This window comes from Drosophila kikkawai, chromosome 3L (genome assembly GCF_030179895.1).
Source record: "Drosophila kikkawai strain 14028-0561.14 chromosome 3L, DkikHiC1v2, whole genome shotgun sequence".
Taxonomy (NCBI): domain Eukaryota; kingdom Metazoa; phylum Arthropoda; class Insecta; order Diptera; family Drosophilidae; genus Drosophila; species Drosophila kikkawai.
The window spans coordinates 6,613,041-6,640,506 of record NC_091730.1 but is presented as its reverse complement, the minus strand read 5'-3'; the positions used below and the strand labels follow the sequence as shown (position 1 = coordinate 6,640,506).

Sequence of the window (27,466 nt, the reverse complement as noted above, 5' to 3'; positions counted from 1 at the left end):
CAGCAGCAACCATAGTTTACGTTTATGGGTGTCAATGTTAGTCTTTACTATTTTTTATAAAATCCTAAACAGATCCCTTGTTCTTGTAGACCAAGATTCTCCTATTCTACCCCTTCCCAGCTGGCTCTCTCCTACTCAAATAGCTTCCACTGGGAATGAGTTCCACAAGCCAGCCCAAAAAAAAGCGGCACACTTTAAGCGCATGCGCGCCAAACTCAACACACACTCAAGCGAACTCACCTATGTACGTGTGCGTATACGCAATGTCACGTCTGCAAAGAAGTCTCCTCTTCACCAGCCCAGGTAATGGCAATGACAATGCTCTGTAGGTGTAATTGAGTTGTTGCTGTGCCACCTTTCTTTGCCCCGAGTATGTGTGTGCGTGTGTGCGCACGCACCTGAAGGGCCTTTTTGGTGTGCGTGAGTGAGTCTTTCTTTCGGTTTCTCTGACTTTTTGCATTCTTAATAAATCAGCGCGAAGAATATATAAATTGGGCGGCGCGGTGTTTGGACGGTCGCAGTTAGTATTTCCCAGCCAACGGTGCCTCACAGGTGTGACAGCCGCAGTGCGAGTGCAAGCCTTGGTTTTAAGATCTGGATATCGAAACCGAATTGGATTAAACACCACACACACACACTCCTCCACAACTCCAAGAAAATATTTTTAAAAAATCTAGGAAAAATCGCCCGAAAAACGGATTATCGAATGTGCTAAAGACAAGTGTGATATTATATGTACATATATAGTGACCTTAACTGAACAATCTGTGTCGAAAAATGTGGAAAACCGTGTGTGTGCTGATTCTTCTGTCGGTCGTCTGCAGCGCAGGACCGCTGAATTCCCACCAGGTGAGTTTCAGTACGATAATCGGGTAGGATCGGTTAACTAGTTAACCTTTAGAAATGACAAGCGGTTGATTTATAAAGCGGGAATATTCAATTTAAAATAGGGTTATACTGATATTAGTTTATCCGATAATCGGCTAATATTAATGATTTTTTACAATTTCTGCTGTGATTTCGGTGATCGGATAAAATCGGTAATAAAATCTGTCGTATGGAATATTAAATTCTCAATTATTGATGAGTCTGGAATATCCTTATGTTGGAATTGTCTTTCCATCGGGAAATCGAACAATCCAGTATTTTGAATAATTGGTAGAAATATCTTAATTAAAATCTTTATTTATCGTGCAATTTGTTAATCGTATAATACATTAATCCTGTGATAAGTAAGACGTAGAACCCCCAGATTCAACATAAACTTAAGAAAATATCAATAAACCGGGTAAACCTCTAACCGCAGACAACCGGGAATATCCAGCAGACAGCCTGACCACCAAAGTGACCACTTCCGTTCGCCTTAACGGAAATGGTTACTGGGAGAAGAACTGTTAACGAAAATGTTTGCCGGCCCGCCGAGCCATACAATGTCGTTTTAATGGGACACAACCTGAGCACCTGGAGGGGAATCGGTGCATTTGCATACTCCCCGTCGAAAATCGTACATCTCTCGCTCAGTCCCGGCTTATTTGGTATGCCAAGCGTTTAGCCTTCTTTAACGGCCAAGCACCAAGAACCAAGGAGAACGAACAGACTTCTTGGTCTAAGGTATTTATAGGCACTTGCAGGTGGCTTAATGACAGGTAGAAGCCGGCAAGAATTCGCCATGTGGAATGTACCAGGAATAGCTAATTCCCCTTAATACGACAGCCATTGAAATTTTGCCATGAAAAAAGCATTACTCATGCAGTGGCCCTTATTGGGGATATCAAGGGGAAAGGCTTTCGTTCCAAGCTCATTGAAATGCAGCGCCCAAAATAATAAAAAAAAAAAATTAAACAAAAACAAGTATCGATATGGCTAAAATATTATGTGATAATATTTGAGCGTTCCATTCGAAAGTGACTTCAATTGCACTGCACGGCCCTTAAAAGGGCAGCCAGCCGCGGCAACAGGTGCGAAGTGCACACTAAGGCAGGGGTTATTTCTTTGATTCCAGTCGATTCGATTCGATTCGCTTCAATTTTCACTTGCCGCCAACCGAATAGGCGAAAACTAGAACACAAGTGAAATTTTTTCGGGTCCCTAGCTGTGGTCGTACGATCGCAGGGTCACGTGCTGGATTTCTTGGATTATCCACGCCGATCACGTCGTAGCTCTTTAGCTGAATGATGGTCGCAGCTAGCTAATCATATGCAGAAATTAAGTTTAGTGTTTGATATTACGACAAGGTATACCAAACTTTTGTTAGTTAATATACATTCGTTGTAATACATTTGTTAGATATTAACTAGGAAATTAATAAGGAAAGGTACATAATTTATATAAATGTTTAACTATTTTAAGGATTTTTCAAGACTCTGATATCGTATATTTTTTGTCTTAGAAAAATTGAAGTTGAAGATTTAAGTATCAATAATCTCTTCTTCTTCCAGAAGAGAAAAACGCCAGTGGTCCGTGAGGAACCGGTACCGGCTGAGGTGGAAATGCCAGAGCAGACTGAGACAGAGGCAGCTCCAGCTCCACCTCAGGAGGCAGCATCCCTGGGCACACTCACTCTGCCCAGCAATGCCACCTCCATTCGGGCGGATATCACAGATAACTTCTCGTGCTCGAACAAAACTTATGGCTATTACGCGGATGTGGAGAACGATTGCCAAATCTTCCATGTGTGCCTGCCGGTGACCTATGCCGATGGCCGTGAGAACACCTTCCGCTGGAGCTTCATTTGCCCCGAGGACACTATATTCAGTCAGGTAAAAATTCTAATATTTTGCCATTTCATTTGATTTGATTCAAAGGCTTCCTTTCCCAGGAATCCTTCACCTGCATGCGACGCGAGGACATGACCATCGAGTGCGAGGATAGCGCCAGGTACTACGAGCTGAACGGCAACTTTGGTGGTGCAGCAGAGGAGGAGAGTAAGCCCACACCCGAGGAGAGTGAGCAGCCGGAGAAGGAGGTGATGGATGCCAAACCCGTTGAGGCTGAGCCAAAGGTCCCGGCAGAGCCTGCTGTTGAGGAACCCCCGAAGCCGGCTAAGCCTGTCAAGGTGCAGAAGCCCAAGCCCAATCGCCGAAAGCCTCAGCAGCCCCAAAGAAAGGTGCCAGCTCCGGTGACCGCTGCTCCTGAAGTGGAAGCTGTTCCGGAACCAGTTGCTGCCGTGGAAGTGGAGGCCAAGCCACCGAAGCCACAACGATTCACCAATAGGCCAAACAAGGATAAACCACATGCCTACAGGCCTGCCATCGCTGCTCCTCCACCAATGAGGAACGAACTCTTCAATGGCATTCGCAAGCGTCCGGCGATCTTCAATAAGCCAACCAGCACGAGCACAGCCAAGCCCGTGGAGGAAGTGGAAGTGGTGGTGGATAGCGAACCAGCAGTCACTGAGGCTGTGGTTCAGCTAAGTGAACCCCAACCCACTCTGAAGCTGCAGACCATGTTCAAGGAACCAGCTTTAATTCCCGTGGAAGTGCAGGAACCCATGGCTCAAGCTTCCGAGCCAGCCGTGTCTTTCGTTCAGCCAGAGACAGTTCCGGAAGAGGTGGCACCCACCAAGATTGAAATCGATACCAGGATCGAGGAGGTAAAACCCATTGAAGCAATTGAGGAGATTCCTGCTGTCATAGTGGAAAGTTTGGATGAAAAGAAGCCAGAGGAGAGCGAGAAGGAACCATCTAATGAGGAGCTTGTTAAGGCAGAAGAGGAGATCAAGCCAGAAGAAGGAATCAAAGCTGAAGAATATGTCAAACCTGAAGTAGAGATCAAGCCAGTAGAACAGATCCAAGCAGAAGCAGAGATCATGCCAGCCGAAGAGATTCAGCCTGCAGAAGAGATCCAGCCAGCAGAAGAGATCAAAAGCCAAGAAGAACTCAAGTCTGACGAAAATCTGAAACCCGAAGAGGAGCCAGAGGTACCCGCCCAAGTTGAGGAAATCTATGAAGCCAAGCCAGAGGAAATCAAAGCGGATCCTGCTATTATTGAAACCAGCAACTCCAATGAGGAAACCCCCGTCAGCATTGAAGCTTTGGAAGCAGCCAAGCCAGCCGATGCCCCGGAAAGCATGCCTGCCACTCCCGAAATGGAGCAACACAGTCCGCTTGTCGAGGAAATCCTTGATAACAGCAGCAACAGCGAAACAGAAGGAGAGGCCCAGGAATCCCTTGGTGGCTTCAAGCCCGTCGATCCTGTAATGGCCGCCGAGGCAGAACAGTTGATCACCGATTTCCTTAATACCCTGAAAAAGAACGAAGAGAAAGCCGAGACTGAGATGGCAGACACCATTCTACCCGTGAGTAATGCGGATGTGTCCATCGAGGAGGCCAAGCTGCCAGAACCCGAGATCGTGGACAAGAATGCCTCTGTGGAGGAGCAAATCCTAGAGGAATCGGAGCCCCATAAGTCCCAAAAGCATCAAATGATGAAGGACTCACCCATTATTAATATCATGCAGTTGAGCCATCTGCCCATGGACTACCAGATCCCAGTTCAGGTTATTCCAATGGAGGCTCAGCCCGTTCCCGAGATTTCTGCGCCATCAGAGGTGCCTGAAGAAGTCAAGGCGGAAAAACCTGAAGAAGTCAAAGAGGAAAAACCTATCGAGGACATCCAAGAAACTGTCAAGGAAGCTATTCCGGAGGAGGTAAAGGAAATTATTTCCGAAACCGAGAAGGAAATCACTCCTGAGGCGGAATCCAAGCCGGAGGAGACTCCCAACCACGACGATGCCCAGGAGGAGAGCCTAGTCACTGCCTCCTACATGCCCTCTATTAGTATCGATGACATCGTGGAACTGGTGAAAGAGCGCCTCGACCAGACCCCCAAGAAGGATCAGATGGCTCCCATGGAGCTGATACTCACGCCAGGTGCGGCCGCACCCATGACTCTGGTTCAGAGCACTCCTGCCCAGGCAGTCGAGCAGCAGTCAGAGCCGATGGAGGAGGAGCTCATCCTGCCCATCTACAAGCGCGTCTCAACCGCCGAACCAGCCATGTCCAAGGTTCAGACGCTGCCCGTGACCGGTAGCAAGGTGGAAACGGTACCCGAATCCCAACCGGAGGTCAGAGAGCCCAAGATGGACGCCCGCAAGCGGCGCTTCTTGTTCCGCGCCGATGCCAGCTAAGCTCCCAAAAAGAGAGAATCAGAGATAGATGGACAAATAGCAGTCCCCGGAGCGGACCAGCCTCCTGCTCCCACTTAGCCCGAACCGGAACCCCGTTCACACCTCCTAGTTCCCTAAAACGCTATCCCACTCATTTGCACCTAGGCAAGTTCTACATTAATTATTTTTGATTTCCTAGTTTTATGGCCACAATTTCCCAAAGGAAAAACGCGCACGAGAGTTGAAATTTAAGTTTAGAATTGTTGTTCCCACGAGCGTTTGAATTAAAAACAAATTAAAACAAACAAAAATTTGAAAAAACAAGAAAAAAAAACTTAAAATAAAAATCTTAAAAATCTAAAACCCAAACTAGTTGTTTGCTTTGTGTAGCTAAAATTGAATTCGACATTTGGCCAGCTAATCAACTCCATCGTGCAGAGGTTTGAGTGTCTTGTGTATTGCCAAATCGCATTCAACCTCTGAACGGTAGAGATGGTGAGCTTTAGAGCAACCTAAATTTATATGCTAAATTTTAATATTTTATAAAGCAAAATCAATTGAAGAAGAGATATTTTTAAACATATTTTAGTGCAAGAAAGGGGAAAAAATTATACTTCTTCACAGTCAAAAATGTTGACCTACAGCTAAAAACTATTTCTTGCTTTAAACAAAAGACTTACAACACAAACTTGTTAAAAAAGTTAAAATTAATAATGGGAAAAATACCCCATACAAAAAAAGGGTCAACTTAAGTACAATATTCATAATTTATTATAGAAAATCGTTTACAAATCGCATTAACACTTAAGCTTTGGGTAATTAGCTGTATGAGGCAACTACCAGGTGAGAGAACTACAAAATATACAAATACAGTGGACACTGGACGATAAGTAACTATGACATCACATTGACATTGAACCCAACCCCACATTGCCTACGCCTCCGTCTCCTGGTCCAGTTCGCCGGCCTGGATCTCCTCCGGTGTTCGCAGATCGATGGCGAACTTTTGGCGCGTTGGCGTAATGGTGTCTCCATTTGTCTGGTCATCCTCCTCCCCGGCCAGTTCCTTGACCCTTCGGCTGTAGTCCTGAAAAGCGGCGGCCAGAGCAAAGGTTAGCTTACGGGCCATCGCCCGGCTATCGCAGACGAAGGCATGCACCTCGAACGGATGCGGACTGGCCTCATCTTTGACCACAATCATGGCAAAGACCCTGGTGTAGACCAGATCCTGCACTCCATATGATATTGTGTCAATGGGGTAGCTCCAGTGGTTGATGCTGGCCTTGGGCGAGATGATCTCCAGCTGAACTCCGTTTGTGGATACCTTTAGGTCGCAGTTTGGTAAGACCTTATTGGGTGGCAGGTTCTTGGCGACGCCCACCATAATATCCACGGGCCGGCGGGTGTACTTGATGCCCCACAAGCCGCGAGCCACCTCCGAGCCAATGTATTTTACCTGAAAGAAAATAATATTTGTTAATATCAGTTTTATTTATAATATTTAAGGTACAATCACTAACACTTCCTCATCGGTAGTTACAACTGACTATCTTCTTAATTTTATTTGGGGTACTTACCTTCTCTTACTTTTATCCTAAGAGTTTTTGCTTATTTTTAAATTTCAAACATTATCTCTAAATAGTAATTAAGTTGGGAAACATGAAACTCTTAACAAAAAACCGACTTTTTCTCTCATTCTGCGTGTGAGCCTCGATGAAAGAGATGTGGGGGTGCCTCTGGGACAGCTCATTGGTGGCATTCGCTTCCGCTGCGCATGCGTTGCCGTTAGAGTCGCTTCATTTGCATCCGACCTGGCCGCGGTTCTCGACCGGATGTCCATAGTCGGGCCAAAAAGTTGGGGCCACCGCTGCTGCTCATAAGTGTGTGTGAGAGCTCTCTCGGGTTCAGCAGGGCGTGACGCGTGCGTGTCTGGCTCTGCTTTTTTTTTTTGGCCATTTTCGGTTTAGAGTGCGGGTGGTATTTCCATATGTACATATGTTTGGGTTGGATTTCAACACTCGAAACAAATTTTATAAATTTTACATAATAAAACTTTACTACCTCAAAACTGATCTATATTCAGACTACTTATAAATTCTAGGTGAAATAAATCAATTATAAACTAAAATTTTTAATAAATCTTGCATTTTCTAAATTTCATATTAATTTTTCCCAGTGTATAGCTTGCCATGCAAGAGGTGTTTACGGGGATCGGTGCCTGAACTTGCGCCAGTCATTTCACAGCACTTAAATAGCCATTCCGCAATGCAGACTCACCTTGAACGTAATGGGCAAGTCCTCCACATTGACCTGGCTGTCCAGATCGGTGGTGCTGCTGCTATTGGAGGCCATTTTCTATATCTCTATATATCAATCTCTTTATCCGAAGCTCGTGGGACAGTTGTGTCAGGTCAGATCGCGGCCGTTAATCGCATTCACCGCAAAACCAACTGAAAAATGTTACAAAAAAAGATCGTAAGTAAGTGGAGTGAACTCCCATTATGTGTACCTTCTGGTGGCTATGTAGTGCACATTACCATATCTTCACCGTAATCGCTAGACTTTACATGGTTTACTTTGTGCGCTTCTTGAACCTATATACGCGGATATATACGAGGAGAACACTGTATATCGGTCGAGACTAATTGTTCTGTTTGGCTCTGTTGCCGGCTGCCGATTGCCACTGAACTAAACTCGGCCAGCGAGCGGCGGCGGCAAAAGGTGTCGCAAGTTGTGCCCCAGGTAAGCTCCACTCCCTCTCGCTCTCAGTCCCTCTGGCCTTTTCTCTCCCTCTCTCGCACAGGTATCGCAACAACAAATAAAGAGCGCAGGCCAAACAAATGGGCTAAACAAAAGCAGCGCTCAGATAGCTTATTTCTCTCACGCGGTGTCGCAGCCTAAGCACAAACAACTGATATTAGAAGCAACAGTTATGCACGGAAAGAAAAGTAAACAAAAGCCTAAATTGTTTAAAATGTTAAGAAAAGAAGGAGCATACCAATTTTTAAAATAGATTTAATTCAAATGATAAAAAAAATATATATATATAATAAATGAAATATATATGAAATATAGAAGGTAGAAACATATTGAGGATTGCAAATATTGTGTTTTTTGTATTTACTCAAGTTATTATATAATTTAATTAAAATAAAGTGAATAACTGATTGAATAACAAATTACTAACTAATAGTATTGGAGATTTTTATATCTTATAACAATTTTCTAACTCTAAATAATTTTAAAAAATTCCCAAATTGTTTTGCAATACAGGAAACATTTCTCATTTAAATCATAGTTCAACCTGCAATATCATAATATATTTTCATATAAATTCATAGCAGACTCAATTTCTTTTATGAAATCTTTGATTATCCAATTGTGTCCCAATGATAACTTTCAGTGTATCTGCAGTGGCAATTCCTTGCCATAAATGGTCAAGCCTTTAAATCTAATCAAATAATAATTATGAGGTAAAAACCAGCAAGTGGCTACTGATAACCCAGTGATCGAACAAATATATAGAGTATTTGGCCATCAACTCAATGAATCACTATTTTCACTATTCATGGCGCCTATTTATTAGAAATGCACTTATTAATATTTCCTCACGCAGCGACTTGACCACAGGGGGAAGGCTATGGCCAAACAGTTCGAGTAATAAGAGCATTATACCGGATATATCGGACAATGGCAATGCTGCAACAGTTGTTGCATGTCTGCAAATTAATGACCAACAAGCTGAGAGAAAGAGAGCGGTAAACCAAATTAAAATCAAAACTGAAACGAAATTAAATGAAATGTGTTCGTTGCAATGGATTTTACCAGTGTGACGTCAGATTACAAGCAGATGGGGAAATTGCCAGTGCAACTTGGCTCATTTTTTTTTTTCTTTTTCTATATGTACTATTTTTGTATAGCATTGTAATGGGCAATGACCCGCCGAGCGGTTAACAAGTGACAATGGACAGACACAAAAACAAAACCCACTAATTGCTGGTTAGCTGGAACCGCGATCTCTTCTCTCTGTGTTCCCTGATCCAGAATTTCCCCATGTAGATCACGTTCACAGCCGCTTGTTGAGGTTATTAAAACGTTAGCAACGCTTTTCCTATTTTTAGTCATTTTCACCAACGAATATTCAAAAGTTACACTCACTTTTTGCTTCTATTTATTTTGATTTAGTGGCTCAGCCTATCGCCTGGCTTTGAGTCACAACAAAAAAAGCCATTGTTTCCTATTTTCATTTTGGTTTCGTATAATTTTACAACTATTTACCCAAAAACAAAAGATTGTTTTAAATAGAGGGGCATTTTTAGAAGCGGTTACGATATAACAGTCTAAGAATTATTTTGAAGTAGTAAAAGGAGTACTTTTTTTGCAACGAAGATAATTGAAGATCTTGCAATATTTTTCCAAGAATTTAATACTTATTAACTTTCTATTTTAAAGTGTTAATTTATAATATTGTTTATTTAATGTTAATATTAAAATTTTCGAAATATAGGCTATAGCCCAGAGGTTTTAATATTCTATAACCCATAGCTCCTATAATTGAGCCTCTCTCTCTACTTTTTTACCTACAACTAAGTAGGGGGGGAATCACATATTATAATACCACCGACCATAACCATAATAATAACAATATCAGACACAGCTACACAGTAACAGTCATAGTCGTAGTCCAATTTAAATAATTTTCCATTGGACATCAAGCTTAAATGCTGCCGAAGCCGGAAGCTGCTCATATGAGCATATCTCCTCTGCTGACACACGTACACATTTATTTATTTATTGTTATCATAATAATTTGTTTACGGACACTGATGATTACAATTGTCATCAGTATTGTGTATATAATATATGAAAGGCTTGCACTAATTCGCAGTTCTTTCAAATGAGTAATTCACTTTTAGCTTCTTTTATTTACATTTTTGTCAAGTTCCAGCGGCCTGTTATCACTGAGCGAAACGTTTACCCGTTGGCCTAATCTTATCACTCACTCAAACACACAAACACACTGATATCTTAACAGGTAAAAAGTTGAGGGTCTTTTATAATTTTAACCCAAATGGAAGGAGTTGTAGTCTTCTAGCCACAATATGTGATAAAATAATAAATAATTCTATTTCCGATTTATTGTGGGGAAGTCACTGCAGGGAAATTACCGATCTAATCGTAGCTACGCTCTATTGTGCACCTGTTCACCTGTTCAGAAATCGCGGGACTAACCTAAAGCGGTAACGATCGATGCCAGAGAAGAGACTCTGGCTAGTTTATTAGCCCCTTCTGTGCTTTTTGGGGCGAAAACGGAAAAAGCTTATATAAATATTAAATATTATTTAAATATTTAAATATATTTAAACATTTAATTTCTGCAATTTTGTGTTTTTGTTTTTAGCTGTTTATATTTATTTATTTTATTTTATTTCACCGCTTATTACTTAATGTAAGCTTTTTTGTTAGCATCACTGATAACGTCGACAAATTCATGGGCGCCAATTTATAAACATTTTAATTTAAGTGTGACCAGTAAGTAAAAAAGCTTTTAAGTTAATGAACGATAACGATAACGATATTTGGATTTTTTAGGGAGAAATCCCTTTTCGAGATTTTTACGAGAAGGCCACATTCTCGTCTGGCCACACTGTTTGAACACACGAAAGATTTATTAACGTTTTTTCGTCCACCGCGTTTCATCACCTGTGCCGCGCTCCGCTTTCGCAGGCGGCAGTTAGCAACCCTCAACGCAGCGACTCGGTAAATAACGTGGAGAAGTGAAGGGCCGCCCCCGAAATCGGGACAAGTGCACGTGCCATTGTGAACAGACGCGCCGCTGCCCCTTTTCCTCTGCTCCATTGTGACTCTGCACAATTAACTTGCATACACATCCACTCGCCGCGAACGTGTGTGTGCGTGTGATAGGGAGTGCGCGTGTGTGTGTGCCACCCCCTTGGGAAGAGGAAGAACAGGGTGCAGGAATTTTGCGCGTGAAACAACTTACAACTTCTGAAGATTACTTTGCATGCTGCGCATTTCGTTGTCCACTTGAGTTTCCATTTCCTCTAACATTTCGCTCGGCGCATTGCTCTCGCTGCAGTAACAACAACAAAGCAAGATACAAAATCAGACGTTGTTTTCCTTCTTTCTCCACTTTTATCGCAAAACAAGAGCAGCGCACTTGTAAATACAGTGAATGTCGGTTAACGTGAACGGAGCAAATGCTGATTTAGTGTTGCTACACGTGTTGTTTCAGTAGACTGCTATTCAATATTTTTACTTATTTGATTATAAATAAAAGAATACAAAATAAAAATGTACCTAATTCCGTTATCTATTTCGCTTTTAGCAACTTCGGGTCGCGTTTCTGCAATCAAAAAACAGCAGCCTAAATAGTTATATTCAGACTCCAAACTCTGGTAAGTTTTAAATTTAAATTAATTTTGATTAAAATTCCATAATATGTATGTATGCATATCTGAAATGCGGAAAACCAAATTGATTTAAATATAGTCGATATTCAGGTGTTAAAATATATTTCTGTATTTGCTCTTATAATATTGAAAAGAAGATCCTTTGTCCCCAGGTAGTCTTTATCATTTACTGATTAAGTAATCCTGTTCAAGCATGTCTCTCGTCCTGTCTGTTGTTATTGCTATGGTGACCACCGCGCACCTGGGTCACCGACCTGAGCGGGTCCTGTCAGGTAGAGGCGTCTCCATATAATGTCTGCACTTTGACAATCGATCTGATCCCGCTGCTTCCTTTCGAGGGTCTTTGCCTAGGACTTGTTATACTTGATTTATGGCCGCTTCCCGTGATTCCCTTGAAAACTGGTTTTCCGCACATCGTTGCCACCGTCATTATCATATATAGCCCACGACGACAGGCTTAATCATCGTTTCTCGTATGGATTCTTTATCTCAAGTTCCCTCTGAGTCACTGTTATTGTTTTGGCCGATGTTCGAATGTGCCTTGTGGCTTTTTCTGCATTTTTTTTTTTGTTTTGTTTTACTATTTGCAGTAACAATAAATACACATTTCAATCCAAATAATACATATTTGGATATTTCGTGCTTTTGGTTTATGTCTTTAGTTATGGGAGATTTTTATTTAGAATTGTTGATATACACATTAAATTTCCACCTAAACGCGTTGTGACTCAGAGTAATTGGTTAATGGGGAAAATTTGCTAGGAAAACGTGGTCCAGCATTACTTGTATATGTAATTAACATTTTTTTTATTATATTTTTCAAATTTGATATTCGTTGTGGTAAAGCCTGTATGTCCATATTTCGTTCCTAATTAAATCACACTAAAAATGTCGCCTGTTCGCTGTGGCTGAAATAATTCGATTTAAAGGTCACCCAAGTGACTTCCCAACTCTTTTTGTTCTCCCAGTTCATCAGCGCAAATATCCGGGCCTGCTGGGGCGGAGCAAAAATCAATATGTGCTAATATAATTTTGTGGCAAACAAATTAAAGAACCACAAAACTCACAGCTCCAGCTCTGCTGCTCTGATTTATACGTTCAATTGTTTATTCAGTTGATTTCGTTTGGTTTCACTGGTGAATATTTGATTAGTATTTAATATTTGATTCTGGCCAATTTGATTTGTGGGTAAACACCTTGGCTGCAGCTCTAGAAAGAGGCCACAACTGGGTTATGTTTGCCATGGCGACCATAAAGTCGCTTTAATTTATGACTGCAACCAAAGTGGGTTAGGCTAGGTCCAGATAAGCCGCCTCCTCCTCTACGGACAAAGACCGCATCCAACGATAGCATATTCTAATCTCAAAGGTAGTCCGGATGCCGACTTGGTTTCCAGGGGAATTTGGTGAGCATGCATATGGCAAATTCCATGGGAAATTATGGAGGTAAAATGGAAATCTAGAGAGTTAAGTTAATATGAACAATCATATTTTAAAAGTAAGAACAATGAAAAGTCTTACAAATTAGTTTTGAAAATATTAAAATTAAGTAGGTTTTATGATATTGTTTTATAAATATTTTCCTACCTTTAAAGTTTATTAAAAGCTCTGTGAAAGTGTCCATATGCGGCCTTGACATGGTTGGCTCTAAAAGCAAGGGCTTTTACATACCCCAGTTGCATTTATATATATTGTAGTATCTATTGAAATTTGATTTGTCAGTATCGCGAATTTTGCTATTTGTTTATCGCTGCCACTCCTAGCAAATTGGGGCAATTGCTGCTGGCTGTATTTTTTAGCTGACACATCCATGCAATGCTTTTACCTCTCCTCTGCCAGCCAGATGCACTTCTTTTCATTTTTCCTATTTTATTTTTGTGCTCGGTAAAAGCCAACCCACCTCCAATTCCGGCTCTTACTTTTGCCTTTCTTTGCGACGCCTTTTTTTCCGTAGGACTCCCGGCTGCTTTCCGTCCGTTCCTTTCCGTTCCCCGGGGGTCTGAAAAGAAAAGGGAAAAAAGCGAATCGGGTTAATCGTCGCCACGTTGGCGTCGCACAGAACAAATGATTCTCTTTCGTTTGCTCCCTCGTTTGTGGGTCAACTGCAATTTCTGCCATTAAAATAATTATTTGATTGCCATTCTGCTTTTAAATGTCGTGAATGATGTAAAAGTTCCCTGAAGCTAAAAGGGTAACTAACTAAACGCAAAAAAAATAAATCAATAGAGTTTAGGTATATTTTTTTATTTTAACTAACTAACCATTATATCAGCAAATCGTTATATAAATACATAAAGAGCTCAACCCACATTTGTTTTTTATAACTATTTTGCGAGACTTTCTTTATCAGTATCTCTGAATATTTATGACCTGTCCTGACACAGATAAAATAAACTAAATAAGTAGGAAAATCAATGCTAGGCACGAAAAACCTTAATGCGTATTGTTATTCAGTTATTATCGTGCTTAGTACCTCAGTTGAATTTACTCAAAACTTGTTAACGATTTGCATTATCTCAAATTACTTCAATTCCTGCTTAATAAATCTTGTTTCACATTTCCGATCAATAAATAACCCGCCCAATTCATTTAGCTTATCTGCAAGAGTTTGTCGAGTACTTTTTTGTACAACATTAACGATCGATTTTCCTTATCATGCCGAAAATTCTTATCGCTTATGCTGGTTGCGCCTGGCTCAGTAACCCACATACAAAGCTCGCTTTTCTCTGGGAGAGTAAACCATCGTCCAGCTGGAGAGGCCAATTAAAGCACCTGACCTAGAATATTTGTAGCCCAGTTTTCGAGCAGTCGATAGTGCATATGTTTTACATGGCTACTCCACATCCCCATCCACAGCCACCTCCACCGCCTCCTCCTCCTCATCCATCCCCAATCGCATTCGTACTTTGAATCAATCGAGTGTGAGCTGCATGTTAAATTGCCTGAATTAATTGCGTAGGCCACGCATGTCACGTGCTCTTCATAGAGCAATAGTAGTATATAATGCACTGTATATGGTATATATGTATTTACCATATAGTTACGGTTCTATTTGCCACCACCCACTTTTGGGGTGCATCCTTGAGCCAGAGCCAAGCCGGAAATCTAGAATAAATATTGAAAATTTCCTCTTCAATTCCTTTTTCTATTTTGTTGCTTGATTTAACATATTTTGTTTTATATTTATATATATTTTTGTAGAGCACATCACGTACTTATAGCTTCAAGGCCGAGTGCCCAATGTCAAGTTAAATTTAATTACAAATGATATCGAAAGGGAATTGTTTAAAGTCAAGGGCTTTTGTTTATTTTTTGACACTAGGAAAATATGCCTTAAACTAACACCTTTAGGCAGTGCTTTGTGTTATAAAATTAGGGTTATTATTAAGCTTAATCTTTTGGTATTTTCTTGATGAATTCCAACACTTCAATCACCTTTAATCACAGCCTTTAAAAGCCGTTGCATTTTCTCTCCATTCTCCCAAATGGCTGCTGTGACACAACCATTCCTAAAGGGCATAATATTTGGTCAGCTAAAAGCCGTGAAAGAGAGACACTGATTTCATCAATAGCCCCGGCCATAGTTTTTGGAACCTGGTCCGTTTATGCGGAGCACGTCCGCCCATCGAACAGGGACGGACATGGGGCTGCCTGGAGGGCTTAAGAGCTCAACGGGGCGAAGGTGGCTATCGGCTGCCGGCTATCAGCTGCAAGTGACACATTTTAAGCCTCGCCAGTTGACCACTTTGTTGGCTCGCAGCAGTGTTGGCCCTATCTGCCATGTGCGAGGAGCAGGTACTCGCTACCGCGATACTGTCCAGGTACACTCGGCAGGGCGGGGAAATCAGGCCCGGGAATTTATTCAAACAGTGCCTATTCGAGTGTGAACGGACGAGGTTTCCAGTGTGGTCTCCCCGCGATATACAGATACGAGCAGTTCAAATACGAGACCGAGTTGTTGCCATTATTTAAACATTCTTTTCGAAACCCATTCGCTGTGCATGTAAGTTGTGATTCATTTCCTTTCATAGCTCATTGTTGATATTATATTAATTCGCTTGGTGAGCACTGCACTTGTTTAAATAGATTGTTCTCTTGAAGATATATAAGAATATATAAGAAATTTTCTGAGTAAACCTTCTTCAGTGCCCTCTAGTCCGGTAATTGGTTTAATTAACCAAGTTAGTTACATTTTAAGAAATAACTACAAGGCTAGGTAGACTGCATTAAAGTATAGCCATATTTTTCTAAGCTATTCCCTTGATTAAGGTAAATTTCTTCAAGCAGAACCACCTTCTACGCCGAACCTTAAACGATATTTGATATTTTCGCATTCTGTTTAACAACTTGTTGCCATTTCCTGGACTGGTATTTGAATCGTGAAATTGAACCACTGGTTTTCCTCAAACATCCAGCTCAATGCACTGCAGGGAAATCCCATCGCCTGGCAGGCAATAAAAAAAATATACAAATAGTTAATGCCTCTGAGTAAATATTTGGCTGGCTGACAAGTCTAGCAGACCCACATTGTATGCAACGATGACTCCTGTGTCTCGGGGTGCTCATCCAGGTTTCAGATTCGCTCTCAGACCTTACTCTTCGCCAGCAGCCAGCTCTGTTCATCCGATAAGCAATTGTTTGCTTTTTGCGCACAGGCTGCCAAATAAAGCCGCCCGCCGCCGTTGGCTTATCGGGCCGTGTTTATCTAGTTTAGTCATATGTGCTTGTTCGCAGGCGACAGTGAAGATGGAGATGGTAGGGCCAGAAGATCGGTCCGTTGCCCAGATTCTGAATAAAGTACACATTTATTGGCTTTACTGCGCACGGTACACACCGAAAAAAAACGCAGAAAGGAAATTCTGGGCAAACCGATAAAAATCCAAAAGAATGCAAAAAAAAAAAGTGAAGAGTTGTGCGCTTTTTGGCGTCTCGTGTGCCGAGCGTTCTAAAACGAGCATTATTTATGGCTGATGGCGGTGGCTGCGGGGGAGTGGCCGTGCCAGCCGCGATAACAGCAAAACGCGCGGAGATTACACAATCAGTTAGTTGCCATTGTTAGTAGGAATGGGAATGCTGCTGGAGATGATGCGGATTCCGGGACAGTGAGCCCTGCCTGGTAACAGGCCAAAGATCTAGAGACTCCTTAAATACTAGGTATACTTTATTTTCGTAGTATAACATTAAAAATGTTTATAAAATCAATTGGATTTAATAGCTTAAATGTCTAATTGTACAGTCAACAATAAATTAATATAATATTAATGCTAATAGTCATGTTCCCTAGTGTACCCTTAGCTTGGTTGCTTGGCCAACGAGTAATAGTTTAGTGCTTATGCCGGGGTTTTTACCCAAAAAAATGCAAATTGTTTTCTTGGCCGTCGCCACAACAGCAGCAGCAGCAGGAAAGGGAAAAGAAAACGTCACAGTAACCGTCACCCTTCTGTATTTAATACAATTTCCCCTGCAATACCCTCTCTACATTTTTTGCCTGGCAACGTTTTTGTTTTTGCCCCGATGCCGATACATTGCCATCGTCGTCGATTCAGTCGAAAATGTTTTGTGTTTTTGTTTACACATCGCGTTTTGCCACCGGTGCTGATTCGAGGGAATATGCTTGGCAGTCCAACGACGATCTAGAGTAGCGACCAAACCGATCAGTCACAAGGAAGAGCCCCAGGCCCCCAGTCTAAGTCTTCCAGGATAAAATGCAGTTCTTTGCGTGAGTTTTATAGTGCAAAGAACTACAAATTATATTAGTTTTTTAAGGATAACTTTGAGTGGATATTTAAAATCATAAAAAATATACAATTCCGATGTTAAGTGATATATTGCTTTGCTTTTGCCTGGTTGTGTTAATCCAAAAAGATGTTTACAAATTAATAGAAAACAGATATATTACCATCATCTTTAAATTTAAAATCCATTGGAAAATATTGAGGATTCATGGAAACCTTTATCTTCAGATACTTTTTGTTGCTGTCCATATCGTTTACTCAACCGAGACTTAAAAATATAAAAAACAATAGCCAAGCCCCTCTTTTTCGTGCTAGTTTTAGGCCTCTAAGCGATCGCTTTAGACTGGGTTTTTTGATAGCTTCCAATCCCTTCTCCCCCGGCGCTATAGCATTCAATTAAATCCCTCCATCGAAGGGGAAAACTTTTGCCATCACAAAAGGCTAAATGGAACTAAATGGAAAACAGTTCGAGCAGCAACAATGAAAAACAATTGAAAAACTCAATTTGTTGGTAATTTGTTTGGGTGTGCGTGTCGTCTCCCAGTGTCTTCAGTGTGTGTACTGTGTGTGCTGTGTGCTGTGCGGCAATAACAATTTCAAAGGTTGGCACATTGCAGCCTATTTGTTGACTGCATAAAATATAGGTTGAATGAACTGAGAGAGCTAAACTTTGATTGATATTTCGAAAGGCCAATATATTGGGGGAATATATCGTTATGGGTGGTGGCAATAAAATAACAGTCGTTATTCGGTTGTTTTTCCTCTTTAAATATATTGTTAGCCACTGTATTGCTTTTCTCTAACTTTATGGAGCTCTGAAGGCCCTTTTTTTAGTATTTTAAGTTATTAATTTGTTATTTTAATTACTTTTAATAATAGTTATACAATATACTCTATACTCTCTTTGCAGCTTCTCCAAAATGGCCAAGTACTCGGGCAAAAAATGCCGCCTGCTCTCGATGATGTGGCTGACGGCCTTCTTTTTCTTTGTGGAAATCATCGTGGGCTATGTGACCAATTCCATGGCTCTGGTTGCGGACAGTTTCCACATGCTGGGCGATATTGCCGCCCTGGTCATATCCTTCCTGTCTGTGAAGGTAAGTTCATGTCATACTTCATAAAAAGAAACTGATTAAGAGTTATAAAATATTCTTATCTCGACAGATGTCGCCGAAAAAGTGGTCAAAGAACACCTTTGGCTGGGCCAGAGCCGAAGTTCTTGGAGCCTTGGTCAACGCTGTGTTCCTGGTGGCCCTGTGCTTCAGCATCACCATTGAGGCGTGCAAGAGGTGAGTGTTCCTTGATATAAAATCTTGAAAATCTTCATTAAATGTTAGGAAGTATTCATTATTGTGTTGAAAGGGAAGCATTTTTATCTCTCTTTCAAAAATTGCAGTTTATCTTATATAAACAATCTCTTATTAGTCATTATTTTGAAGAAATCAGCTGAAAGCCAATGCCTAGAATCCAAAGAACTCAAAGTAAATGCAACTTCAGCAAACAAAATAATGTCAATATCACTCATCTCTTTATATTCCTTAAGAAAGTAAACAATTCAAAGAAGTTGCGACTTTAATTTAATAAACAAACAAATCAAGGGCCTTTGTCTTACTTGCAAACAACAATGCCCCTTTAAAAGTCTTCCCACATAAATTTGAATTCCTACTCATTTCAAATTAAAATAATTTATATGACTTAATCTTCCCAAAATCTTTTCGATCAGTAGCAAAAAGCAGCTTTCCTTGTATTGAGAGTAATTACGGATCAACGATCCACACCCAAAACCCAGTTGCTCGATGATCTGTGAGCAGTAAGCAATAATAAGCTCCTCGCCTTGGCTGCGCGGCGTATGTGTTAACGTGATTTGTTTAAATTTTCTTGAATCACTTAATACGTTCGCGTTTTACTGCCACCTTTCTGTCCGCATATCTCCATGTGTTTTGTGAATTATTTACTTGGTTTTCATTTGCATTCCGTGCGCATTTTGCGAATATATATCCAAAAACTTGACGAGGAGAATCTGTTGCCAATAGCTACTGATATTGATACTCTTTTATTTACTGGATAAAGCCAGCTTTTGTTATTTAATTAAACAACTTCTAGAAAAAAAATAATACAATTTCAAACTTTCTAATCGGATTAATGATAGCTTAATCTTTCATTTAAATTTTTGAAACTGATAAAAATGAATGACATAATTGCAGAAACTTTGTTGTGTGTTTAACCATAATTAAAGCCACAATTACTGATAATTTCTAAAGCCATAAAATAAAACGTTTACTGATAAAGCTGAGGTGCGATGTCCAGAAGTTAGTGGAATGGGAAGCACTTTCTCATTGATAAAAGTATACCAAGTATACTAAATCAAAGATAAAAACGTTAGTGTTTTGTTTAAAAACATATATTAAATATTAAATTTATAGTTAAATTTAATATAATAATATTAAATGTTAAAAACCCTTTGCTTTTCCTAAAAAAATGTTTATAATTATATATTGTTATTCATAAACTAACTAGTGTATATATTTCTAAAAATCTTATTAAACCTGTATTTATAATTATTTCCCAGATTCATTGAAGAGGAACCGATTCACGAGCCCGAGCTGCTGGTCATCGTGGGAGCCCTTGGCCTGCTGGTGAATGTAATTGGACTCTGCCTGCTTTACGGTAAAATTAAACCTATTAATATGTACAAACACAGCCTGCTTTAACCTGTGAAATATCTATTCCAGAGCACGGCGGTCACCATGGTCACTCGCATGGTGGCGGTCTCACCCGCAACCACAGCCGCCTCACCGAACTGGCCAACATGGACGAGGGCGATGATGAGCAGAATGATTACGCCTACGAGAAGCAAAAGGAGAAGCAGGCGGCGAAAAAGTCCAGCCATGGCCATAGCCACGATCCCGGCCAGATGAATATGCGCGGCGCCTTTCTGCACGTCCTGAGCGATGCCCTGGGCAGCATTATCGTGGTGATCAGTGCGATGGTTGTGTGGAAGACCGAGTGGAAGTACCGCTACTACATGGATCCCGCCCTGTCCATCGTCCTGGTGGTACTGATTCTGCATTCCGTGTGGCCGCTGCTCCGCGAATCCGCTTTGATCCTGCTGCAGACGGTGCCCACCCACATTCAGGTAGATGCCATACAGAAGCGTCTGCTCGAGAAGGTCGACGGAGTGCTGGCCGTGCACGAGTTCCATGTGTGGCAGCTGGCGGGAGACCGCATCATTGCCTCGGCCCATATACGGTGTGTTTTTATGGAAATTTCAAAAGAAAGCTTGATCTAAATCATATTTTGTTTTGTTTCTTTGCAGTTGCCGCAATCTGTCGGAGTACATGAAGATTGCGGAGAAGGTCAAGGAGTTCTTCCACAACGAGGGCATTCATTCGACCACCATTCAGCCGGAGTTCAGCGAGATCGAGGGCTGCAACATGTCCGATGGCACCTCCAGCATCAACATGAGCGGCTCCGATTGCTGCGCCCTGGACTGTCCCACCACGGACGAGGGTTGTGTCAAGGCCACCTGCTGCCAGAACAACAACAAATTGGTGAGCTTAGGCTTTGATATAATCTAATAAGAATCACTTCTTAACCTCTGTATTGCAGAACCAACTGCCCTCGCCCACCAACTCGCCATATTTGTGCCGACAGCGTAATGCCGCCCGCCAGGCCGGCGATGTAGAGGCGGGCTCCCTGCTAGAGGTCACCGCGTCCAGTGGAAACCAAGGAGGAGGAACTGCAGCCGCCACTACCACACCAGGAGCATCAACCACTTCGATAGCGGCGACGGCGGGGTCAGCGGGGAGGAGCGATTCGTTCTGACAACAGCCACAGCAACAGCAGGCGCCACAACATGTACACTTTGCCACGACCAAAACAGCAACCGCAGCAGCCACTGCCACCGCAGCAGCAGCAACAGCAACAACAAAAGCCGCCACAGCAGGAGCAACATCAATACGTGATATAAGGTACGAGCCAAGCGCCAACAACCCAGTGGCTTCCAGCAGCGCGATGGACGGCCTGTCGGTGACGGCTCAGCGGCGAAGAGAGCTGCAGTTGCTGGCCGAACAGCAGCAGCAGCAGTATCAGGAGCAGGTGTCACCCCTCAGCACCCGCAACGGTGACGAGGTGGCCCTCTAATTAAGGAGCCTAGTTTAACGTTTTAATTGTGCGTGCTGCAAGACTGGAGACTGGTCTGCCCTGGTGCAGCGTTCGTGTTTTAGTGTTTGTACCATTATTTGTTCTTAGTGGAATTTTAGGCATAAATGGGGAGGGCATGGAACGGATAGAAGAGCAAAGTCGCTGACCACTGAGCTAGTTTAATTGAAGAATCAAAAAAAGCAAAGAAAAAATTATCTGATAGTGCGGAGAACACAAAGTTTAATTGAAAACATGCAGTTAATGATGATGTCATTCGTATATACTATATATAGTATGTTAAACCCCTTCGATTGTAGTTAATTAATTGCATTAGTTGTAAGTCGATAAGTGAGCCCAACCAACAGAGAATACATATGTACTACGTTTTTTACATTTTGAGAAAGTTTATATACCTACGTGAATAAATAAATTATTGTATTCAATAGTTAACTATGGATTAGCGAATGACTAAAGACAGTTTACAAAATACATAGCGGTATTGTGTGTGTACGGTTAGGCATATAGTTCCCTATTCTTAGTAGTCTTTAATGCTATAATGTAAAGAGAAGAGTTTTTACCACACAAACAAGCGAGAAACTAGTTTCTATTTAATTTAAATCGCGTCGAACTTTATAATGAATATACATTAAATGCAAACATCATGTATTATTTTATGATCTGCATTGACTTTCACCTGTATATGTTTGTAAATAAACGCCAAACATAATCAGCCCGAATTCGTTGTACTATTTTCTAGGGGGAGGATTCTCAAAACCATTTGAGAGGATTAAAATACAAGTACTAATTTAACGTTGTTAATATTTGTTGGTACATTGTGAGTATTTATTGAAATATATATTTGAAGCTTTTCATTATTTTGATTAAAATATTAAATACAGAATTAATTATTTTGGGTAAATTATTAATTACTGAATTTAGAATATAGAATTCGACTCAGCATCCTTCGCACCAACATTTCATGCTGGCACTGCAATGTCCACTGACACGTCCTTCTTCCTTGCAAAGGCGTCGGCACTCTTCTCCGCTCCAAGCCCAACAGGGTCCTGAAAACTTTCCAGACAGGCAATCGTTTGCCTCAGCCATGTTGGAGTCCAGAACGGCAATCGTCATGATGGCAAGGAAGAGACACAGGAACTTAAGCTGCACCATTTTTACTGATTTGACTGATATTTTCTGAATTGAGGATGATGACTCCTGGTAGAGGTATTAACTTCGTTTGATATTGACAGCACTCGATATCTTCATTTTATAGGCACCCGGATCTTTTGTATTGGATCCCTTACCTCATTCTGGGGCTATAAAAAAGATTTCAAATCGGTGTTTCCTTATCTTAAGATAATGATAATAATTTTTTATGAAATATTTAGTAGAAAGAACCGGTCGAATACTTGTTTTACAATCTTTTTAATATAAATATATGTAATACCCGTCGGTAACTTCATCAGACAGTTTTGAAATGGTTTCCTCGTTTTGAAATAGAACAAGAGAAGAAGCTGTTGGCAGTTGAATCAGCTTAATTGACCTTTGGACATCACTGGACATCTTACGCACTCAAGAAGACTTGGAATATAAGCAGTATTTATATTAATATTTATTAATATTTGTATATGATAATTTTTTGACAAAATCAAAGTTGAAAGCTTTTCAGTGTTAATTTTAATAGGTTGCTAAATTCGCATATTGGTCTTTGAAGCTATCCACAGTATACTTTTATGGGAAGTTCCTAGTCGAAGGCCTTATTAGCTATTACTCGTTAAGTTCAACAGGCTTAGTATATTTAATTGTGTTAAATAAATAAATAAAGCTTTTGACTAGATATTGTCACATCAAATAGTGGCTTTCCTTATCGATTTTCTCGGAACTTTAGTTTCCTTGTTTAGTTTACCCTCTCTAAAGATAAGAATAAACCTATAGCATCCGTTAGGAGTGGCGATCCGGTAATTATAAATAGCTTCATTGCTAGTTTAGTCGTCACCAAACCAAGTTAGTAAATCAACCAAGTCGGCAGTTACATCAGAAAGTATTCTTAAAAATGATCCAGCTCAAGTTTCTGTGCCTTTTCCTCGCCATCATGACAATCGCTGTCCTGGACACCAACGTGGCCGAAGCCAGAGACTGCCTTTCTGGAACCTTCAAAGGACCCTGTTGGGCATGGAGTGGAGAGAAGTGCCGACGCCTCTGCATTGAGGAGGGGCGTGTCAGTGGACATTGCAGTGGCGGCTCAAAATGTTGGTGCGAGCAGTGCTGAAACGAATTTAATTTCTGAAAACATGATCATAAATTTTGAGTTCTGTATTAAAATTAATTGAAAATAAATATTTACATGATCATTGCAGCATTAAAAAACTATTTTTTTAACTCAATCTTATAAAGAAAAGGCCATTCACCTGTTAGTAATATTACTAATTTAAAGAAAGCTATCAATTTCCACCTCAATGGCGAGATTCTATATAAAAAGGACGAAGAACGAAGGACGAGTCAATGGACATTGCAGCCCTAGGCTGGCTTGCTGGTGCGAAGGATGCTAATGTTTGGCGTGGGTGCAACTCTTCGGGACATGGGCTAAGTGGAAATTGCAACAAGATATATGACACTTTAATTGTAACAGCAAATTAAAATCAACAATAAATATACATATATACGCACTTATTAGTGGAAGCAAAAACTTGGTGTTTAATTAATCAAACAGAAATTTTTGTATATTTCTACTTGGCATATGACAGAGATTGGCATATATGGTATATTTTGCCCTACAGTCGAGACCTAATAAGTTGTCATACTAAATATGTATTAGCGGTGTATCTTGATTCTGCCGTCTGTAAAGTAATCCCCCCAAAAATATGCCTCACAAAACAAGTAGTCTATAAAATATCATCTTCTGATCTCGTATTCACCACGACTTCGTCGTTAACCGATAATGATAGTTAGCAAATAAATTCGGACCCTATATAAGCCGCCCTTTTGAATACTTTGGACACTAGAAGTCACAAGCTATCTGTTCTGAAAAGCAGCCGTTCTCTTCGGAATATCTAAACTGTCAACAAGATGCACATCAAGTTTCTGTTTGCCTTCGTCGCCGTCCTGATGCTGGTCGTCCTGGGAGCCAACGAAGCCGAGGCCGATTGCCTGTCTGGCAGATATCGTGGTCCCTGCGCCGTCTGGGACAATGAGACCTGCCGACGCGTTTGCAAGGAGGAAGGAAGAGGCCGGGTCAGTGGTCACTGCAGCGCCCGGCTTCAGTGCTGGTGCGAAGGATGCTGAGCTACCTTCCAGTTATTTGTATAATCATAGTTGTATCAACAACAAAATATTTTATTGAAGAGATTACCAATAAACGAATTAATGGAAGAATTGGGATTTTTATTAAGAAAACCTGGCATGGAATTATAATATAATTCATTAAAAGTTAGAGCAAATAAGGTCTGGTAAGACCTGCCGTCGTTGCAGGGATCTACATAATTTCCCGTCACGTTTAATTTAATTTAGAACTCTCGGAGCACGTTCAGGGAAAGAACATCACGTGAAATAGAGCTTTAAAACGAAAATAGAAATATAGTTAAAATATATATTAAATTTTATGTGACTGGTTTGTTTTGCTCATCTTTTATTACATGTTCATGGGTAATAGGTATATAATTACAGTCAGATACATTTTTAATAAGATATATTCTTCAGAAATCTTGACTTTCTGACCATAATTGTTAATATTATTTTGTGCTTTATTTTACCAAATAATGTTTTCATTACAGTTAAGGAATTAATACGAAAACAAATACTACCGGACTTGATCTATTTATTTAATTTATTATTATATATTTAACTACCCATTCACACATTACAGAAACTCCGACGCTTCAAAATTTGAGCAAATATTTATAAGATGATTCGTTATCTTTAGCCACAAAGGGGGGATTTATTGAGATAGCTGTTGTGGTGGTAAACTATTGAAGTAAACTAATTGGGTAAACAACCAGAGCTCATAAACTATGCCCACCCGATGGTGTTAACTATCTTTAATTGTTTTGTTAGATCAAAACAACCCATATGTATTTAAACTGCGAATAGCAAACCAGTTAGTGCCAAAATGCGAACTTATTTTGTGATATAGTGATATAACAAAAGCGCAAAAAATATTTAAAGCTATACTAGATGAAGGAAAGAATAGTTTAAACTACTTATTTGCTGAGCCCATTTTGAAGTTAAGTATTATGTTGCTGTAAATTAGTAAATAAATAAATATTATATTTAATAATACTTATTTATGAGCGAGACAACTAAATTACTATATTATTCCAAGACCTACGATATGCTGTTCTCCAATTAATAAAATTGCTTGCATTTATCTCTACTAGAATAAGTCGAGCATTTAAGATTTTAAACATGCCAGTGCGTCTTTAATTGTTATTTGTTTCTGTGATGATGAGTAAGAGCTTTAATTTTGTTTGTCTCTAAAATTATCCAACATTTAATTAGGCCTCGATAAGTATTTAAGTGCATTAAAAATGCTTGAAAGCCTATTAGTTGGAAATTATCTAGGGTTTTTTACAGTGATCGCTAATCAATCAGCAATATTAATCGGAAATACAAAGTCGTTACACTAACAACTTACAAGCCGGACGTTTAAATGAAAAAGTACCTGTAAATATACTCTTAGGTTCATTTTTTTGTGACATCTTAAATGTAATCATCTCAAGATCTAGTTCAAAACTGAAGCATACTAAAGCTGCTAGGGCATTTCACCTTCACCGTTAACCCTTTCTCGTTTCATTTAAAATTCACAAAATAAACAGTACAAATAAAATGTTGTTGTGATAAATAAGAACTAAATGTATTGTATTTTTATTTATTGTATTTTCGAGTTTGAATTCTTAAGAAAACATCAGTTCATCATCTGTTTTAGCCATCAAAAGGGCGGCTATTAATATCGGCCTAAAATTTCATCAATGCTGGCAGTGAAAAAATCTACAGATCCAACCCTATATAAGAGATCTGTAACGGATCTGATTTCATTATCAACTTCGAGCCGTCGAATATAAACATTACCATCAAATAATGATGCAGATCAAGTACTTGTTCGCCCTTATCGCCGTCCTGATGCTGGTCGTCCTGGGAGCCAACGAGGCCGAGGCCGATTGCCTCTCTGGCAGATATCGTGGTCCCTGCGCCGTTTGGGACAATGAGACCTGCCGACGCGTTTGCCGGGAGGAAGGAGGAGGCCGGGTCAGTGGACACTGCAGCGCTCGCCTCCAGTGCTGGTGCGAAGGATGCTAGGGAAGGACATGAATAATTACCCACTGAATTTGGACCAGAACCTAATCCTACTTAATCACGATATTTAAATAAATTGAACTATTTGATGCATCAAAAACTTACAATATATATTTATATATATTAATGCAGTTGCGTGTGCTTTTGAGATCTCATCACGTCTTGCGGTGTAGCTTATTGCTAACTCGGGACACGCTCAGGGGAATTTTGCAACTTGGGGAATCCTAGAGAGATATTTGCTGTATCGGACAGTTCTTGAGAAAATAAATTGTTTATATCAAAGTGACTGACAAAATATTTATTACAAAATTTAAAAAAAATGTCTCATTTATTTAAAATTTTAACAAAAAGGGAAACAACTTCGGCACTTCATAGTTGTTATACCCTTGCGATTTTTAATTAAGGGGGGATATACATGTAAACCAAAATTTTTTGGGCAAATTTTTTTTTTGGTTTAAAAAATAGTTTATGACTTAAAGAATATACTGTGTAAGTTTCAACATCGAATTCCAACTTGAAGTGCCTCAAATCAAGTATGCACGCAAGGTATACAAGTGTTAACGTGGGCGCATCAAAAACTTTAAACGTCTTTTTCTCAGCTTTAAATTTGTGCATTTTTACCTATGCTATGGACACGATTCACAAAAAACTACGTAACATATCAGAGTGAATCAAATTTTATTATGATCAGCATGAAATTATCTTCTATTTGAACCTACATGGTTGTTATAAAACCTAGTATTACTATTTTTTAAGAGG

At 40.3% G+C, this 27,466-nt stretch overlaps 7 protein-coding genes across 9 annotated transcripts; 5 read left to right on the top strand and 2 right to left on the bottom strand.

Moving 5' to 3' along the window:
- The first annotated feature begins 707 nt into the window (after positions 1-707).
- On the top strand, positions 708-5,384 carry LOC108074024 (fibrous sheath CABYR-binding protein). Its single transcript, XM_017165894.3, has 3 exons — positions 708-849; positions 2,439-2,759; positions 2,819-5,384. Exons 1-3 carry the CDS (start codon positions 778-780, stop codon positions 5,126-5,128), a joined length of 2,703 nt encoding a protein of 900 aa, XP_017021383.1. The 5' UTR covers positions 708-777; the 3' UTR covers positions 5,129-5,384.
- Positions 5,385-5,855: 471 nt separating this feature from the next.
- Positions 5,856-10,336, bottom strand: LOC108073861 (low density lipoprotein receptor adapter protein 1). 3 transcript variants are annotated; one of them, XM_017165644.2, is made up of 3 exons: positions 10,276-10,336; positions 7,385-7,557; positions 5,856-6,563 (listed from the first exon to the last, which is right to left on the bottom strand). In XM_017165644.2, the coding sequence occupies exons 2-3, from the start codon at positions 7,457-7,459 to the stop codon at positions 6,042-6,044; spliced, it is 597 nt and encodes a 198-aa protein (XP_017021133.1). In that variant the 5' UTR covers positions 7,460-7,557; positions 10,276-10,336; the 3' UTR covers positions 5,856-6,041. The 3 variants fall into 3 exon arrangements, with proteins under 3 accessions (XP_017021133.1, XP_070141345.1, XP_017021134.1); XM_070285244.1 differs by lacking the exon at positions 10,276-10,336 and adding an exon at positions 10,038-10,056; XM_017165645.2 differs by lacking the exon at positions 10,276-10,336 and adding an exon at positions 7,645-7,788.
- A 6,819-nt stretch (positions 10,337-17,155) lies between these two features.
- On the top strand, positions 17,156-22,155 carry ZnT63C (zinc transporter 63C). The gene is made up of 7 exons (XM_017165850.3): positions 17,156-17,259; positions 18,186-18,372; positions 18,440-18,564; positions 19,845-19,942; positions 20,008-20,524; positions 20,592-20,826; positions 20,885-22,155. The coding sequence occupies exons 1-7, from the start codon at positions 17,246-17,248 to the stop codon at positions 21,098-21,100; spliced, it is 1,392 nt and encodes a 463-aa protein (XP_017021339.2). The 5' UTR covers positions 17,156-17,245; the 3' UTR covers positions 21,101-22,155.
- A 217-nt stretch (positions 22,156-22,372) lies between these two features.
- Positions 22,373-22,678, bottom strand: LOC108073885 (drosomycin-like). Its single transcript, XM_017165670.2, has one exon. It carries the CDS (start codon positions 22,586-22,588, stop codon positions 22,373-22,375), a length of 216 nt encoding a protein of 71 aa, XP_017021159.1. The 5' UTR covers positions 22,589-22,678.
- Positions 22,679-23,412: 734 nt separating this feature from the next.
- On the top strand, positions 23,413-23,763 carry Drsl3 (Drosomycin-like 3). The gene has a single exon (XM_017165674.3). The coding sequence runs from the start codon at positions 23,472-23,474 to the stop codon at positions 23,685-23,687; it is 216 nt and encodes a 71-aa protein (XP_017021163.1). The 5' UTR covers positions 23,413-23,471; the 3' UTR covers positions 23,688-23,763.
- Positions 23,764-24,429: 666 nt separating this feature from the next.
- LOC108073860 (drosomycin-like) lies at positions 24,430-24,790 on the top strand. The gene has a single exon (XM_017165642.3). The coding sequence runs from the start codon at positions 24,485-24,487 to the stop codon at positions 24,698-24,700; it is 216 nt and encodes a 71-aa protein (XP_017021131.1). The 5' UTR covers positions 24,430-24,484; the 3' UTR covers positions 24,701-24,790.
- A 1,619-nt stretch (positions 24,791-26,409) lies between these two features.
- LOC121503149 (drosomycin) lies at positions 26,410-26,775 on the top strand. The gene has a single exon (XM_041777317.2). It carries the CDS (start codon positions 26,492-26,494, stop codon positions 26,708-26,710), a length of 219 nt encoding a protein of 72 aa, XP_041633251.1. The 5' UTR covers positions 26,410-26,491; the 3' UTR covers positions 26,711-26,775.
- Positions 26,776-27,466: the final 691 nt, after the last annotated feature.

What these genes read in the sequence shown, in the direction of transcription:
- LOC108074024 (XM_017165894.3), top strand. Translation starts at nt 778, where the DNA reads ATGTGGAAAACCGTGTGTGTGCTGATTCTTCTGTCGGTCGTCTGCAGC. An exon ending in GACCGCTGAATTCCCACCAG is followed by an intron (nt 850 to 2,438) that starts GTGAGTTTCAGT and finishes TTCTTCTTCCAG; the next exon opens with AAGAGAAAAACGCCAGTGGT. An exon ending in AGGACACTATATTCAGTCAG is followed by an intron (nt 2,760 to 2,818) that starts GTAAAAATTCTA and finishes TTCCTTTCCCAG; the next exon opens with GAATCCTTCACCTGCATGCG.
- LOC108073861 (XM_017165644.2), bottom strand. Translation starts at nt 7,459, where the DNA reads ATGGCCTCCAATAGCAGCAGCACCACCGATCTGGACAGCCAGGTCAAT. An exon ending in ACTTGCCCATTACGTTCAAG is followed by an intron (nt 6,564 to 7,384) that starts GTGAGTCTGCAT and finishes ATTTTCTTTCAG; the next exon opens with GTAAAATACATTGGCTCGGA.
- ZnT63C (XM_017165850.3), top strand. An exon ending in ACCATTGAGGCGTGCAAGAG is followed by an intron (nt 18,565 to 19,844) that starts GTGAGTGTTCCT and finishes ATTATTTCCCAG; the next exon opens with ATTCATTGAAGAGGAACCGA. An exon ending in TGGACTCTGCCTGCTTTACG is followed by an intron (nt 19,943 to 20,007) that starts GTAAAATTAAAC and finishes TATCTATTCCAG; the next exon opens with AGCACGGCGGTCACCATGGT.
- LOC108073885 (XM_017165670.2), bottom strand. Translation starts at nt 22,588, where the DNA reads ATGGTGCAGCTTAAGTTCCTGTGTCTCTTCCTTGCCATCATGACGATT.
- Drsl3 (XM_017165674.3), top strand. Translation starts at nt 23,472, where the DNA reads ATGATCCAGCTCAAGTTTCTGTGCCTTTTCCTCGCCATCATGACAATC.
- LOC108073860 (XM_017165642.3), top strand. Translation starts at nt 24,485, where the DNA reads ATGCACATCAAGTTTCTGTTTGCCTTCGTCGCCGTCCTGATGCTGGTC.
- LOC121503149 (XM_041777317.2), top strand. Translation starts at nt 26,492, where the DNA reads ATGATGCAGATCAAGTACTTGTTCGCCCTTATCGCCGTCCTGATGCTG.